The 15155-nt window shown below is 37.6% G+C and overlaps 1 protein-coding gene across 2 annotated transcripts; it reads left to right on the top strand.

Moving 5' to 3' along the window:
- Positions 1-347: 347 nt before the first annotated feature.
- LOC121504990 (type-2 ice-structuring protein-like) lies at positions 348-8774 on the top strand. 2 transcript variants are annotated; one of them, XM_041780102.1, is made up of 7 exons: positions 348-459; positions 551-636; positions 5884-5934; positions 7763-7872; positions 7967-8101; positions 8177-8282; positions 8491-8774. In XM_041780102.1, exons 2-7 carry the CDS (start codon positions 567-569, stop codon positions 8556-8558), a joined length of 540 nt encoding a protein of 179 aa, XP_041636036.1. In that variant the 5' UTR covers positions 348-459; positions 551-566; the 3' UTR covers positions 8559-8774. The 2 variants fall into 2 exon arrangements, with proteins under 2 accessions (XP_041636036.1, XP_041636037.1); XM_041780103.1 differs by having other exon boundaries at positions 7766-7872.
- Positions 8775-15155: the final 6381 nt, after the last annotated feature.

Consider the following 15155-nt stretch of genomic DNA (forward strand, 5'->3'; position numbering starts at 1 on the left):
TCACACATTTTAAAATGATGTTTTTTAAACTTAGAATGCAGACAATGTTTCTGAACTAGAAGGGCAGCATTGCACATGTGCACCATTGTGTTTTAAAGGTCTTGCCATCGCACCTCAGTAATGGTTATAGTACATTAACAATGGAAAACTCCAGCTCCTCCTGAACACCTTGCATTTCGTAAAAAAAAATCTATTTTCTTCTTTGGTGTCATCAGTCTGCCATGCTATCATTTTAGATTATACTCATGCCAGCCCCCTGCTGCTACAGAAACGTCATTTAACAGAGTTTGGCATGCAACTATGAAAACAGGAAACTAAGGCTGAGACGTTCACACAGCCGAAAATTAATGCAATGATGAAATAGCACATCAGGTACAGCCCTTTCAAGGAAAAGACTCCTGCTATAAAAGAGCTGATCAACTTAAACATTTAGGAGTGGAAAGCTATCAAAGGCTACTGGTGAGCGACTCTGTTAAAATTTTCTCAAACAGACTTACTATTGAGGGATCATTTTATATTTCCTTATCATAATACGTGTTTTTCTCTCCAGTGTTGACATCTCAATCATGTCCGTCATGAAGATTCTGGCTGTGACTCTGCTGCTCTGTGCCATGGTGGTCCTCACTGAGGCTGAGCGTGAGTTTGACTTTTCAGAGGTTTACATGCTAAAACGACTTCCACCATTATTATAACTGAGTTTTATATGATCAAAATGACCAAACTAAGACAAAGAAACATGGATAAATGATGCTGACCTTAATCCTGTTAGCTTGTCTTTGGTCTTTTCAAAACCTGCCTCTTCTAACGTTTTTTACCGGTCACATTTTCTAACGCTCACTGTGATGTTTTTAATAGTAATATGTTCATACATGTAATAATCAGAGATGGGCACATTTAATCTGACTGTCATAAATCCACTGTATGGTTTTCATTGGGAAAACCTCCCATAAAAAGTGTTTTGGAAGGGCAGGACTTTTACAAAATTTCCTAGTGGGTCATCAGGCGAATATTCTGTCACATTCATTATGGGTCAAACTGGGAGGCCAGCAAAACCACTGTCCATTGAAAGTTAAGCTGTGATAACTGAATTTCATTTTTAACCTATAAAAAGCAAAAAATAATGAATTTTGTTTAAAAGCCTTTCTCCAAACAGAATCAGCTTTTTATTGGTGATGTTAACAGTGTGGATGGGCTTGTTGAGCTAAACGAATAGGAAAGTTATGTCAGAATACATCGCTAAGCCATGATGTGCTCAAAGGATGTCAGAAAAGAATGCAAAAGAAGCTCAGACCAAGTTTATTATAGTTATCTGAAATTAACAAAGTAGTTAAAACTAAAATGTGAAAATCATTTTAGTTAACTGACTAAAACTTTATTGCAAAACTAACTAAAATAAAACAAAAATGGAGACAAAATATCCTTAGTTTTAGTCTTTGACACAACCGTACTGACTGGCCCCTACCGCCAAGCCTGTGGAGTGTAAAATGGTCTGATTTGATTGGTTAAGACTTCAAACAGTGGTAGTTTTACTTCTGGTTGTATTAAGATATCAACTTTAAACTAGAGAAATTGCATTTTCTTGCAGCAAATGCATTGAAATGTTGAGGCTGAAAGCAGAAAATGAGAAAATGTGAATTAAAACTGCTAAAAGCAGTGGAACAAAGCTGAAAATAAGAAGGTATAACTAGAACAAAATGCAATTTCAGTGGAAATTGCGTGGGGATGCTGAGAGCTGGATTGTGGAAAAACTGCTGAAAATAGCCATAAAGCACAAAAATAGCTGAAAATACCATAAAATTGATGAAAATAGCATAAAAATAGCTGAAAGAAGCCTAAAAAGGTGAAATTATCCAACAAATAGCTGAAAGTAGCCTAGAAATAGCTGAAAATGACAAAAATAGCTCAAAGTAGCCTAAAATAGCATAAGAATAGCTCAAAGTAGCCTTAAATAGGTGAAAATAGTATAAAATAGTTAAAAGTAGCCTAAAAATAGTTGACAGTAGCATAAGAATAGCTCAAAGTAGTCTAAGAATAGCTGAAAGTGGCAAAAGAATTGCTCAAAGTAGCCTAAAATAGCTGAAAATAGCAAAAGAATAGATGAAAGTAGCCGAAAATCACTCAAAGTAGCATAAAATAGCTCAAAGTAGCATAAGAATATCTCAGAGTAGCCTAAAGATAGCTGGAAATAGCATAACAATAGCTGAAGTAGCCTAAAATATCAGAAAATAGCATAAGAATAGCTGAAAGTAGCCTAAAAATATCTGAAAGTAGCATAAGAATAGGTCAGAGTAGCCTTAAAAATATCTGAAAGTAGCATAAGAATAGGTCAAAGAAGCCTTAAAAATATCTGAAAGTAGCATAAGAATAGCTCAAAGTAGCCTAAAATAGCTGAAAATAGCATAAGAATAGCTCAAAGTAGCCTTTAAAATGAAAAGGGTTCAAAAACAGGAGAAGGTAGTTTTTTAATGGCAAAAGGTAGCCTAAATGGGTGAAGTTTGTGGATTTTATAGATGTTTGTTCAGAGTTGTCTTCTGTCTGAACAGCAGGCTTGCTCCACTCTGACTGATGATGTCACCCACTCTAAGGTCTGACTTTTTTGTGTAAAACCCCAAAAGTTTGTGTTGCTTAAACTGTGAAATCTCTAAAACTGTAGAAGATAGCTAAAAGCTGAATACATGTTCAATTGCTGAAGAGTTTGTCTACATTTTAAAGCAAAAATGAAGTCTGTAAGTGGAAGTATGCAGAATCTGTTGAATCTCAAAGTTGAAGCAGTTTTAGGCAGAACTGCAAAAATCTTCCATGCATTTTAATGGGGCCAAAAAATGTGGAAAATGTTAAATTTTGTAAAAAGTAAAAGGGTCAGAAATGTCAAAAATACAAGCACACATCTCCTGACCATGCTGAACATGATAAAAGTTGAACTGTAAAAATAGGACAAACTGTGGAGGAGTTGAAAAGTGCCAAAAAACATACGGAAGAAGAAGAAGAAGAAGAAGAAGAAGAAGAAAGGTTGTAGAAGAACATGTTGAAATGTATATGTTGATATATAATAAATAAAGTGCTAAGTGAAGAGTAACCTGTTTGAATATGTTTTTAAAAATGTATGATGTTCACTCAGCCCTGACGTCTATCAAAAATTAAAAATGAATAAATAAAATTATCACTAAAATTAATAAAACTCAACTAAAACGAAGCATTTTTGCAAAATAGCTATTAACTAAACTAACATATCAGCAGTAAAAACTAATAAAAACTAAAGTAAAATTGAACACAGTAAGTGAGAATGAAATGAATATAAAAACTAATGGACAATCCCAAACTATTGTTACCTTGGCTGAGACAACTTTTAATGAAAGTAGTTAGGTAATTGTAAAATGTGGCAAAACAAAGTAGGCAAATAGCAACATGGATAAAGTGGCCAAAGAAGTGGCAAATATGGGCTTAAAGTGTCCAAAAATAGTAAAGAGTAAAAATGGGATAAAAGTGGGGGGAAGTTAAGTTTAAAGTGACAAAAAGTGGGTTAAAAGTAGCAAAAAATGGCTAGAACAGGTTAAGTTGGAAGAAGAGTGGCAAAAATGTTCAAAAAGTTGGAAAAAAAGGGTTAAAAGATGTAAAATAAAAAAGCGGAAACAAAGGGCGACAAGTGTCACAGGAATGGAAATGCGGTGTGAAAAGGGGTTAAAAAGTAGCATGGATAAATAACCCAATATCATAACCCAGTAATATTTTGACACACCTTCAGCTCCAGATTGAAGTAACTATTAGCCAGGAAGCTAGCTCCAGTGCTACTAATCCCACATCGATATCATCACAACTGGGACGGGCCCATTCGCCAGGGTTTTCAGGGGCCCAGACAAGTCTGCTGGCAGGCCTGGTGGTCGGTAGAAGTCCAAAACATTCTTGATTTTAAAAACCTCATTTTAAAATAAAAGCTGGTTGTTTTAAAGTTCAACGTAGTTCACTGAATACGCTTCAGCAGTTGAAAATGTTCAGATATTTGGTGCATGGCCACATATGGAGAAGCCAATGAGACCTAAATGTGAGTGTGGGTCTGGAAAAAAATGTGGACTCAAGTCCCTGACAAACGTAAACCCTGAGTGGACCCTCATCTGTTTTAACCTCCTAAGACCCTGCATCCACATATGAGGACATCACATTCTGGCTTTCCTGCATTAAAGCAATCATTTTTGGTGTTAGAATTGATGTAATAATCGCTCAGAATGTCCATTCAAGTTTAAGGTATTTGCTTGAAATGCTGGGATAATTTGCTGTTTGAATATTTTAGGGAATTTGCTTGGAAGTTTTCAAAGCATTTTTATTGAAATTAAGAGGATATGCTTGTATATTTTGGAGGGTTTCGTGGCTTTAGATTTAATTTTTTAAATGCGTTTTCATGGGAATGTGTGGAAATTATTACCAAATTTTTGGGAAGTTGGATTGGGAATTTGGGCTTCAGGATTGTCCTTGAATTTTTCAGCATTTTTTCTGAGAAAACTTTAGGGGATTTGGGTAATTTCCACCATTTTCATAACCTTGCAAAGCAGATGGATACGCCCGTTTCCTTGTTTTTCACTGGCAAATCCATCTTGCAAAGCTCCCGTCTGAACCGTTTGGGCCCGGTTATAAAGTGACAGGACCAAACAGCAACGAGGGGCAGTACTCTCAGGTACGGCAGTGTCGTTACGTAAACAAACAGCAGCAGGAGCTGTTGCAGTTATGGAGGAAGAGATTAGCGTGGATGCTGCTAAAGCTCCAGTTTTATCAGAACTTGATGATATGTGTTCACGAAAAGAAGAACAAAGAACAGCAGTGAGTTGTTTTCTTTTCAAAAACGACAAAAGTCGAGTACTGACATGTCTATAGTTGCCAAGTTTCGCGTTATTCCTCACCAGCTGCGCACGCGGAGCTTGATAGCTGCTACGTCACGTGTTTTGTTGCTCTGATTGGCCTGTAGAGATGTGACAGAACGTTCATCCAATCACACTCCGAGTTTTTTTCAAATCCTCTGCCTTTTCTCAATCGTTTGCTATTGAGGCTTTCCCAGATGGATGTGTGAAACAAATCCAACACATCCATCTTTCATGGAATTTTGGAGAATGCTTCTTGAAAATGTGTAGAATTTGCCAAGAAACTGAAGGGGGAATTTACTTCCAGATTTGGGGAATTTGCTTGAAATTTTCAGGAATTTGCATGGAATTTGGGGGAATTTTCATGCTTTATGAGGAATATTTGAGTACTATGTAAAGAAATATTTGTGTACTTAAAAAATATGTTTAAGAATTTTCAAAGACATTTTTTTATAATGGAATTTTTTGGGGGTTTTGAAAGGAAAATTTCCAGGAAATTCCTGTTCAATGACAAGACTGATATTTTAACTTATCTGGCCATATTTATCCCAAATAAGTGGGAGAAAATAAAAATGCTCTCCAAACAAAGGCTCGGGTCTCAGGAGGTTAAATTCACTTAGCTTTTTTTGTAATAATGCAGCTATTTTCTAAAGACTGAAACCTATTTATCTTGAGATAACAAGGCTGTTTCCAAAGATGTTGAGGGAATTCTTTGAGGAATTAGCAAAATGTCCATGCTTTTTCAGGGAAAGGTAGTCCAGATGAAATGTCTGCATGCCTATTGGCCTTTTAGTCTGGAGTGTTGTGTTCAGTCTCGTTGTTCAGCTGAAGGTCCAAACTTGAAGAATTTTTATTTAATGCTTTTGAGTTCTTTAGAGATTTTTTAACTTCGGGCTGCAAGGAGGTGATGGTGGGTCCTAAAGCTAGAGCAGATGAGACCCACCGATTTAAAGGATTTCCAGAATTCTCCATTATATGAGTAAACAGAGCAGCAATAAACGAGAATGGCATTAAAGTCTATTAAAATGTGTTTCAGCTGGTCCAAAGCCGGAGCCTGAGAATGAGATCGCGCCTGCGTTTCCTAAAGGTGAGTTGATTTCTTTGTGATTGAAATCATCACAGAGTCCACAGAATAGATAGTAATAGAACTTTTAAATATTTGGTTTATGACTTTAACAAATCTACTCGTTGTCCAATCAGCTTTTTGTTTTTTTAGTAAATGTTAACATGCTAAGAGGCTAAAAGAGGGTGGTGACCTCGGTAAACATCCTCTATCAGTAACTGCCTTATAAAGTTGTGTTTTATGGCAACAAAGCCAATAAAATGAAATACTGATCACTCTTTATTTTAGCCATTATCTGTCAAATCTTTAATAATCTCACATTTATTTTAACAACATAAATGATGTTCTGACAAGGTAGAACCTACCAGTATCTTTTTTCCCTACTCATTTATGACAATTTATTCTTCTTTTTAAAAGTGTCGAGTGTTTAAGTTCAATAAATGCACGTACTAGTGAGTGAGAGCTCATGTTTTATAATCATGATTTTGATAAAAAATAATGAATCAAAATAATCTTGATTATGGTTTTTTACATAGTTGAACAGCCCTACCACATTTTAATCATCCAGGACCCAAGACAAGCGAGAAATTATTAAATCAAAACATCTTCAGCAGGTAACAATCTCACTTGTTACCATGCTGGATTCAAGTGACACCGAGACAACCACTCCAGCACATAGCCTTCACCCTCGGTCCCTCCTCATGGCTGCCGGTTTTCTGTAACTTGAAACTCAGTCTTGTTACTTTTAATAATTTACTGGCCACTGCAGGTCCAAGGTTGAGCAAAATCACCTTACACTGAACACAAACATAACTGGCATCTTATTTTCAAAGACAATTCCAGTTATAATTTCTCATCAAACGCCCCAAAACTTGCAAATATATCCCCCTAAATTCTATGAAAATGGAGAAATATTCTAGTTTTGGCATAATAGGAAGGCTCTAATACTTTTTAATCATCAAGGAATCAAGACAACAAGAAATTATTAGACCAAACCACCTTCAGCAGCTTTACCTTCTTACTTGCTGCTACACTGGATTCAAGTGACACCGAGACAACCACTCCAGCAAATAGCCTGCCCCTATGGTCTCAGAGCATGGGTGACTGTCTCTGTGTCAAAGAAGTCTGGGGCTAAATTGATGTTGTTTTCCATCACTTATCTTACGTGTGCTTACATTGGATTCAAGTGACACTGAGACAAACACTCCAGCAAATAGCCTGCACCTGCAGAGCATGGCAGTCTCAGAGCATGGCTGCCTGTCTCTGTGTCAGAGAAGTCTGGAGTTTAACTGATGTTGTTAAATGTCACTTATCTTACTTGTGCTTACACTGGATTCAAGTGACACCGAGACAACCACTCCAGCAAATAGTCTGCACCCATGGTCTCAGAGCATGGCTGCCTGTCTCTGTGTCAGAGAAGTCTGGAGTTTAACTGATGTTGTTAAATGCCATTTGTCTTACTTGGGCTTACACTGGATTCAAGTGACACTGAGACAACCACTTCAGCAAATAACCTACACCTTGTTTTCAATGAAGGCATAAATATCTTAGAACAGACCATTTTAAGATCAAGTATTGGGTGTTTTTATGTGGTTTTAGTGTCGGGGGTAGGATTTTTTTTTTATCTCACTTGAACCATTAACCCCTACTTTCAGCCTCCCAAAAAAACTAACCTCAAAGTGTTAAAAAAAAGAAATCAAAAGGTTCATTTTCAAAATTTAGTCACACACAGTCCTCAGCCTTTTCACTAATCTAGAGCAACTTTCCCCAGTGAATCTTGTGTGTTTAGAGATTATTTTCTGGTTTAGAGACTTCATTAAGTATCTCACCTTATTTCAAATCTTGTCTTCAGAAGAGACTCACCTGTTCAAGAGGTGCAAAGCCTGCCCCTCTGGTTGGACTCTTTGGTCTCACCGCTGTTACCTCTACGTCAGCTCACCCCTGACTTGGGCTCAAGCCGAGGTAACCAAAAAGATTTGGAACCAGCCTAGTGTTCTGAAACAACTCCGTATTTATCAGCCTCCTTAATTCTTAACGATCTGTCATTTCACTGTAGAGAAACTGCCAGGCCAAGGGGGGAAATCTGGTCTCAGTGCACAGTAATGGAGAGAATCACCTGGTCCAGTGGCTGATTGTGACTTACACCCATAAATATGGACAAACATGGCTCGGAGGCTCTGATGCCCAACAGGTACTTATCATTGCATAAGCTTTCCGACTGATGCTATGGCTCATTATTCATGTATGATTTCATCCTCTCTTTCAGGAGGGCATTTGGTTGTGGAGTGATGGTTCAGTCTTCAACTACAGGTACCATGGAGGGTTTGATAACGCTCACCACCGTCAACACTGTCTGCAGACAAACTGGGGCGGTAAGTCACCACATGCTGGATCATGGGTAATAAATATGAACACCTGGGGTCAGGGGTTACCACTCCATATAGATGACATAGCAATGTTTAATGGGGGTCTTAAATGCACCACATTATTGAACCCCTTATCTCAGTGTATACCAGCTTTCAGTGTAACTACTTTTAAATTGTCCGTACCATTCTACCTTCTTTCTCGTCTCTGCTACAGTGCACAAGTACTGGGACGACATTGAGTGCTGGACTATGCTCCCAAGTGTCTGCGCCAGAAAGCCCTGAGGAATCCCAGACTGAGGAGCCCGCTGAAAACACAAGTCTTTCTACACTTCTGCATCTCCTTTCTTTCCTGTTTCTGTAGCGCAGCTTAATGAACAAGGCGACAGACAGGAGCTGGAATGTCTTTGAGACAAAGTGAATGAGTTCTGGAGAGACTGATTCAACCACAATCTTATCCTGCAGTGATCTGTCTTCTTTCTGTTTTCAAAATAAAATACTGCAAGCATTTAAATAAGTGTTTAGATTTTCTGTCTTAATGTGAACAATTTTAAGATCTTAAGATTGAGATCAGTCCCTGAGAGCTATACTGCAGCCAGCCACAAGGGGGTGACAGGGTTAAGCTGCATATTTCTGGAGCTGTTGTCCATCACAGCTTTGATGCTAATTTATGCTAATTGGAAATCCTTTTAAAGACGAGGGTACTGAGTGTCATGCATGCAGTGTATAAAATTCTATTAAAACCATGTGTCCCATTACACTTAAACATCCAGAAGCAAAACTAAACCCTGCAGATGTCCTTACAACTGTCAGACTGTCTGACAGCAGTGGGAGCCGCAGACTGTCTTTGCACACTGCCAGGCCGTCCCATAGAAATGACTGGTCCCCTAAAAGCCCAAGAGACCATTTAAACCTTATGAACCACATCAGTTTATGAGTGTTTGACCCACTTTCACCACATTTTTATCTACTTTAATCCATTTTCACCACTTTCTAGGAAATTCAAATATTTTTATTGCCATGTAACACCACATTTTTTTCCATTCATGGCCACTTTAAACCATTTTCACCACTTTTTTCCCACATTTTTCCCCACTAAGTGCAACTTTTATACCATTTTAGCCACTTCAAACCTATCTTAGCCACCATTGATACTAGTTTAAGCTCATTTTTGCCCTTTTTTAGTTATTTTGAACCCCTTTTCTTCCACTCATTGACACTTTTCACCCATTTCTGCCACTTAAAACCATGGTTTGTCAGTGATGGTTTTAACCACCTCTAATACATTTTAACCACGTATCACCACTTCAGCCCGATTTTCTCTATTTTTTTCTTTTTTTTTGCAACTCTTAGCCCATTTTTGCCACTTGAAGAGTTCATTTGCAAAAACAGTTAACTCCATTTTTATAAATTGTCATAAAACGTATTTTTTCATTGTAATATCAATCAGACGGAATTGATTAAGTATAATTCTAAGTATAATAAAAAAATATTTTTTAAAAAGATTTTAGATCAGAAGACAGCTCAATTGAAAGTGTTAATTTTGTTATTATTTTCATTATTTACCAGAATGGCGTTTAACTGTTTTTGCAAATGAACTCTTGTTTTTTGCCACCTCGCCCCTTTTTTCACTTATTGACACTTTTGACCATTTCTGCCTCTTTTAACCGCTTTGCACCAAAGTTTGTCATGTTTGTAACCACTTCTAATCAATTTTAATCAAATTTGTAATTTCAGCCCCATTTTGCCACATTTTCCACTTTCAGCCTCTTTATGACACTTTTGCCACTTTTAACCCATATTCCCACTTTTTGCTACTCTTAACCTAGGTTGATTTTTTAACACTTTTAAACAATTTTGACCAATTTTCACCACTTCAGCCCATTCTTTTTTTTTTTTTTTTTTTTGCTACTCTTTGCCCATTTTTGCCGTTTTTTGCCACTATAAACCAAGGTTTGTCAATTATGGGGTTTTTTTTAGCACTTATAGTCAGTTTTAACCTATTCTTGCCACTTTTAACCCAGGATTTCCACTTTTTGCCACTTAAAACCATGGTTTGTCAATGATGCTTTTAACGACTTCTCATCAATTTCAACCAAATTTTGCCACTTTAGCCCAATTTTCTATTTTTTTCTGCTACTTTTAGCCCATTTCCACCACTTTTGCTACTTTGAACCAAGGTTTTTTAATTTACCACTTCTATCCAATTTTGACAAATTTTGCTACTTTTTGCCACTTTTGTAAAAATAATGTTTTCAACCACATCCAACCCCCACTTCACCACTCAAGCCCAATTTCCTTTTTTGTGTCTGCTACTATTAGCCCATTTCTGCCACTTTTTGCCACTTTGAACCAAAGTTTTTTAATTTTACCACTACTATCCCTTTTCGACAAATTTTGCTACTTTTTGCCACTTTTGTAAATAATGTTTTAACCACATCTAACCCCCACTTCACCACTCTAGCCAAATTTACAATTCTTTTTTGCTACTTTTAGCACATTTCCACCACTTTTTGCCACTTTTACCTCTTTTTCCAGTTATTGACACTTCTCAGCCCTTTCTGCCATCTGCTGCCACTATTAAATAAGGTGTTTCAATCATGTTTGCAACCACTACTAACCACCACCTGACACAGCCCTATATTTTGACACTTATAACCCACTTGTGCCATGTCTTGCCACCTTAAATTAAAGTTTGTAATTTATGTTTTTAACCAATTTGAACCAATTTGGCCATTTTAGCCCAGTTTTCCCAGTTTCTCCAATTTCAGCCCCTTTCTGCCATTTTTTAAAACACTTTTAACGTGTTTTCACTTCGATTTTTTTATTTTTCCATTACAGATATCACAGTTTCTTTTTCTTTATTTATTATCACCCTGATATCTGATATTACTTTCCAAATGTTTTAGATCAAGGTGTCCATTCACATCATCATCATTACCTCAGAAAGGTCATTTTGTTTTTAGAGAAGGGTTGACATCTTCTAAAGCACTGATCATCAACTGGTGGCCCGGGGACCACATCAGGCCCCCCAAAGCTTCCTGTCCGGCCCCCGAAAGATCACTAAATTCAGAAAAGGAGGAAAAGAAGATTTTAAGAGTATCCTTCTACAAAATGTCTGCAGCTGTTAAATCCATCCCAAAAACAATTAACATTGAAATAGTTTAAGAATGACTTAACGTTTGATCTGTTTTTACAGAAATTTAGTGTCAAAATTAGTCAATATTGTGGCGCTCCGGTAGTGGAGTGGTTAAGGTGTGCACCATGTACGCGAGCGGCACAGGTTCGAATCCAGTCTGTGGCACCATTTCCCGCATGTCTCTCCCTGCTCTCTTCCCTGTTTCTGAGTCTATCCACTGTCCTCCTCTATGTAATAAAGGCACAAAAAGCCCGAAAAATAAATTAAAAAAAAAAAAAAGAGTCAATATTTAAAAAATGGTTTAGGTTGGCAGAAGTGTTGCAAAAATTGGCAGAAAAAAGTTGTGAAAAGAGGTTAAAATGTGTCAAAAAATAGTAAAGGGGGGGCAAAAGGTATCAAATATTGGTTACAAATGACAAAAAATAGTGCAAGAAAGTAAAGAGAAGGGGTTAAAAAGTGGCAACAATTGAAGAAAAGTGGCTAAAAAAAAAAAAAGATAATTGCCTCCTGACTACCAGTAGTTTAAATTTGTCCTCTGTAGAGGACATTTCCAAACCTGAATATCTCCCACCCACTCCATACTACTGAATTAACTCCTTCTGACATCTACAGAGGACATTTAGGGCTTTTCAATGATACCAAATCTGAAGGGGTGGGGCTTTGGTACCTTTTTCTTTCTCATCAAGGAAAATGGTGTCCATCAGTGCAAGCACATTTTATGGGAAGAGGAAAAGTAAGTGCATAATTTTTATTGAGCAAATTTTGGCTTGAAATGTTGTTGGCAAATTTTATATAAGTCTCTTATCAACCCATTAAAACATTGTCTGAATTATTTTAACTGTATTTTAGCATAGTATTCAACAGTTTAAAAAATGTCTTCCATGCTGGACATTTGTAGATCTTTCCTCCATTTTGTTCTGTTTTTTTCAAATGACAAGAAAGGGAGTCATTCTCAGAAGCAGAATGAATTTGACTGCAAACTGTTGATGGAAACTCAGATTTTGAGTTGTCCGATGAAAAAGATCAAGACGCAGTGTTTAAGCCAGGTGGAGGAAACAAATGCATCAACTTGTCGTAGATACGGCTGCAAGAGCAGAATTTACTGTATGTGATGTGCACAAAAAGCAAGGTAATCTTTTATGTTTCCAAGAGGGCCTCACAGGCTCAGAGGGTGTCATCACAGGCTCAGAAGGTCAAATCACAGGCTCAGAGGGTGTCATCACAGGCTCAGAAGGTCAAATCACAGGCTCAGAGGGTCTCATCACAGGCTCAGAGGGCCTCATCACAGGCTCAGAGGGCCTCATCACAGGCTCAGAAGGTCAAATCACAGGCTCAGAGGGTCTCATCACAGGCTCAGAGGGCCAGATCACAGACTCAGAGGGCCACATCACAGGTTCAGAGGGCCTCATCACAGGCTCGGGGATTTGCTTTTTTGCACCATCATGCCAAATAAGCACAACAAAGCAATACACAAAAAAACCCAAAGTGATGATGGACAGCTATGTGGCTGTTAAACTCATTCTTATGTTGACTTTTTGGTATTTTCTTTGGGAATAACTGATTGCCATCAAGGTTCGGTTTCACACGTATGGCGTTCCGATGTCCACTGTAGTGGACACATATCTCAAAAATAAAAACTTTTTTTCAAAATTTTTATTTTTTAGTATTCTAATTACCTTACAAAGACTGGGGGATTTAAAAAAATGTGATTGGACAACATTTTTTTTCTGGTAGTCAGGAGGATAGAGAGGCATGAAGGGGATGAAACATGCAGGAAAAAGTGGTTTAAAAGGGGTTAAAATCTTTCAAAAATTGGGTAAATGAGGCAAAACGGGTCAAAAAGTATCAACAATGGGTTAAAAGTGGTAAAAAATTGTTTTAAAGTTGCAAAAATTGTTGAAAAAATTTATGAAAAGGGGTGAAAAAGTGGCAAAAATTGAAGAAAAGTGGCAGAAATGATAAAAGAGTAGCACAAAGGGGATTAAACATGCAGGAAACGTGATTCAAAAGGGTTTAAAATCATGCAAAAATTGGGTTAAAGAGGCAAAAGTAAAGGGGGGTTAAAAGTGTCAAAAATGGGCTAATATTGGTGCTAAATGACAATTAGGGAGGATTTTCAGGGGTCCAGCCAATCCTGTTGTCAGGCCTGTCTCCTTGTGGCCTGCTACAGTAGAGATTATAGGGATAGATCTTACTGATAATGACTAAAAATGGCCTGTAGTTTAAAGGAAAATACAAATACTACTGCAATAATATTTCAATCAGACCAAAATGTTAATTTAATTTTTGTGCATTTGAAAGTCCAGCCTCCAGAGTTTCTGTTGAGACTAAATCTGGCCCTTGTGCAGATGTACTTGATGAGCCCTGTTATAAAGGTTATGTTCCACTACAGTATTAACAGGTTAAATTCATTTCTGTTGCTCTGATAAGAGTGCTTATTAGTCAGGCTAAAAAAAAAATCTGCTTATCACAGCTTTATCTTAGTGACACCCCCCCCCCCCCTTTTTGGCAGGGCCCCAGAAAGCTCTCCCCTTTATCCTGCCTTAAGGCAACCTTGGACACTGCTCAATAGTATCTGTCATACTTGGAGAATAAATGGTATGAAGACAAACTGTTTACACCAGAGTTGTTTTATTATAATTACTACTTTTTATTATTTATATCCACTGTTCTTATTTGATACCACATATTTGCTGCCCAGTGACTATACCACATTATCTCCAGTATTACACTCAAATTAGACACTTTACATTATATCACATTACATTCTATGACATTACAATCTGCCACTTTCTAACCGGGCCCAAACAGTTGAGATGGGAGCTTTGCAAGATGGTTTTGCCAATAAGAAACACAGAAACAGTCATATCCATCTGCTTTGCACGGTTACCCATCTTTAGTTTGAGCAGGGTGAGGGCCACTTTATCATGTTCTGCCCTTCCCTGTGTGGCATGAGGCCTACTGTAGACCAAATCTACCTACAGGTATCGATAAAGCCACCTGACTCTACCTTAGAATTTCTTTTTTAAACTTGGAATGTTTTCATGCAGCCGGACCCTCAAGCTGTGGTTCTGTCATCAGATATTTTCATGCCTTTTAATCTTGCCCAACATCTTCTACCACGGCCTGAGAGGATTGCACCATCTGTGAATGACTGCTGCATTTTGCTACCCCTCTAACGATGACTTGTCACCAGGACTTCTTTCCAAAGACGGTGAAATATTTCAAAGACACTGTGAAAGAGAAGTCAGTGGACCATTTCATCAGTTCATCAGTTGCGTAGTTGCAAGAGCGTTTAGCTGACTAACTGCTATGGACACATCCAAAATGACTGGCACCTTCTAATCACAAGTCCAGGCCATCGGGCTTCATTCATGTCATTCTTAACCATTGAAAACTTAGATGACTGAAATAACAGCACAAAACATGTGCATACACTCAAGGCTGTCCATAAGGGCTGAATAAAGGGGAGAACTTTGTGGGGCCCTGCCAGACTGAGGCTCCATGGAGGTCAGCAAAATCATGGTCCATTGTAAATTGAAGCTGTGATAACCACAGTCATTTTTGAACCTGAATAATGACCCCTCTTTTAAAAGCTACAAAAATTAATTTCATTTATTTATCTTGTTGTACAATAAAAAATGTACACCCTTTACTTAAAACAGAATTACCTCTTTATTAATGCTGTAAACAATGTCGATGGACACACTGAAGAAAATGATTATAGTAATGCCAGACCTAAC

This window comes from Cheilinus undulatus, linkage group 22 (genome assembly GCF_018320785.1).
Source record: "Cheilinus undulatus linkage group 22, ASM1832078v1, whole genome shotgun sequence".
NCBI classification, from domain to species: domain Eukaryota; kingdom Metazoa; phylum Chordata; class Actinopteri; order Labriformes; family Labridae; genus Cheilinus; species Cheilinus undulatus.

What these genes read in the sequence shown, in the direction of transcription:
- LOC121504990 (XM_041780102.1), top strand. Translation starts at nt 567, where the DNA reads ATGTCCGTCATGAAGATTCTGGCTGTGACTCTGCTGCTCTGTGCCATG. An exon ending in TGACTTGGGCTCAAGCCGAG is followed by an intron (nt 7,873 to 7,966) that starts GTAACCAAAAAG and finishes ATTTCACTGTAG; the next exon opens with AGAAACTGCCAGGCCAAGGG. An exon ending in GAGGCTCTGATGCCCAACAG is followed by an intron (nt 8,102 to 8,176) that starts GTACTTATCATT and finishes CCTCTCTTTCAG; the next exon opens with GAGGGCATTTGGTTGTGGAG.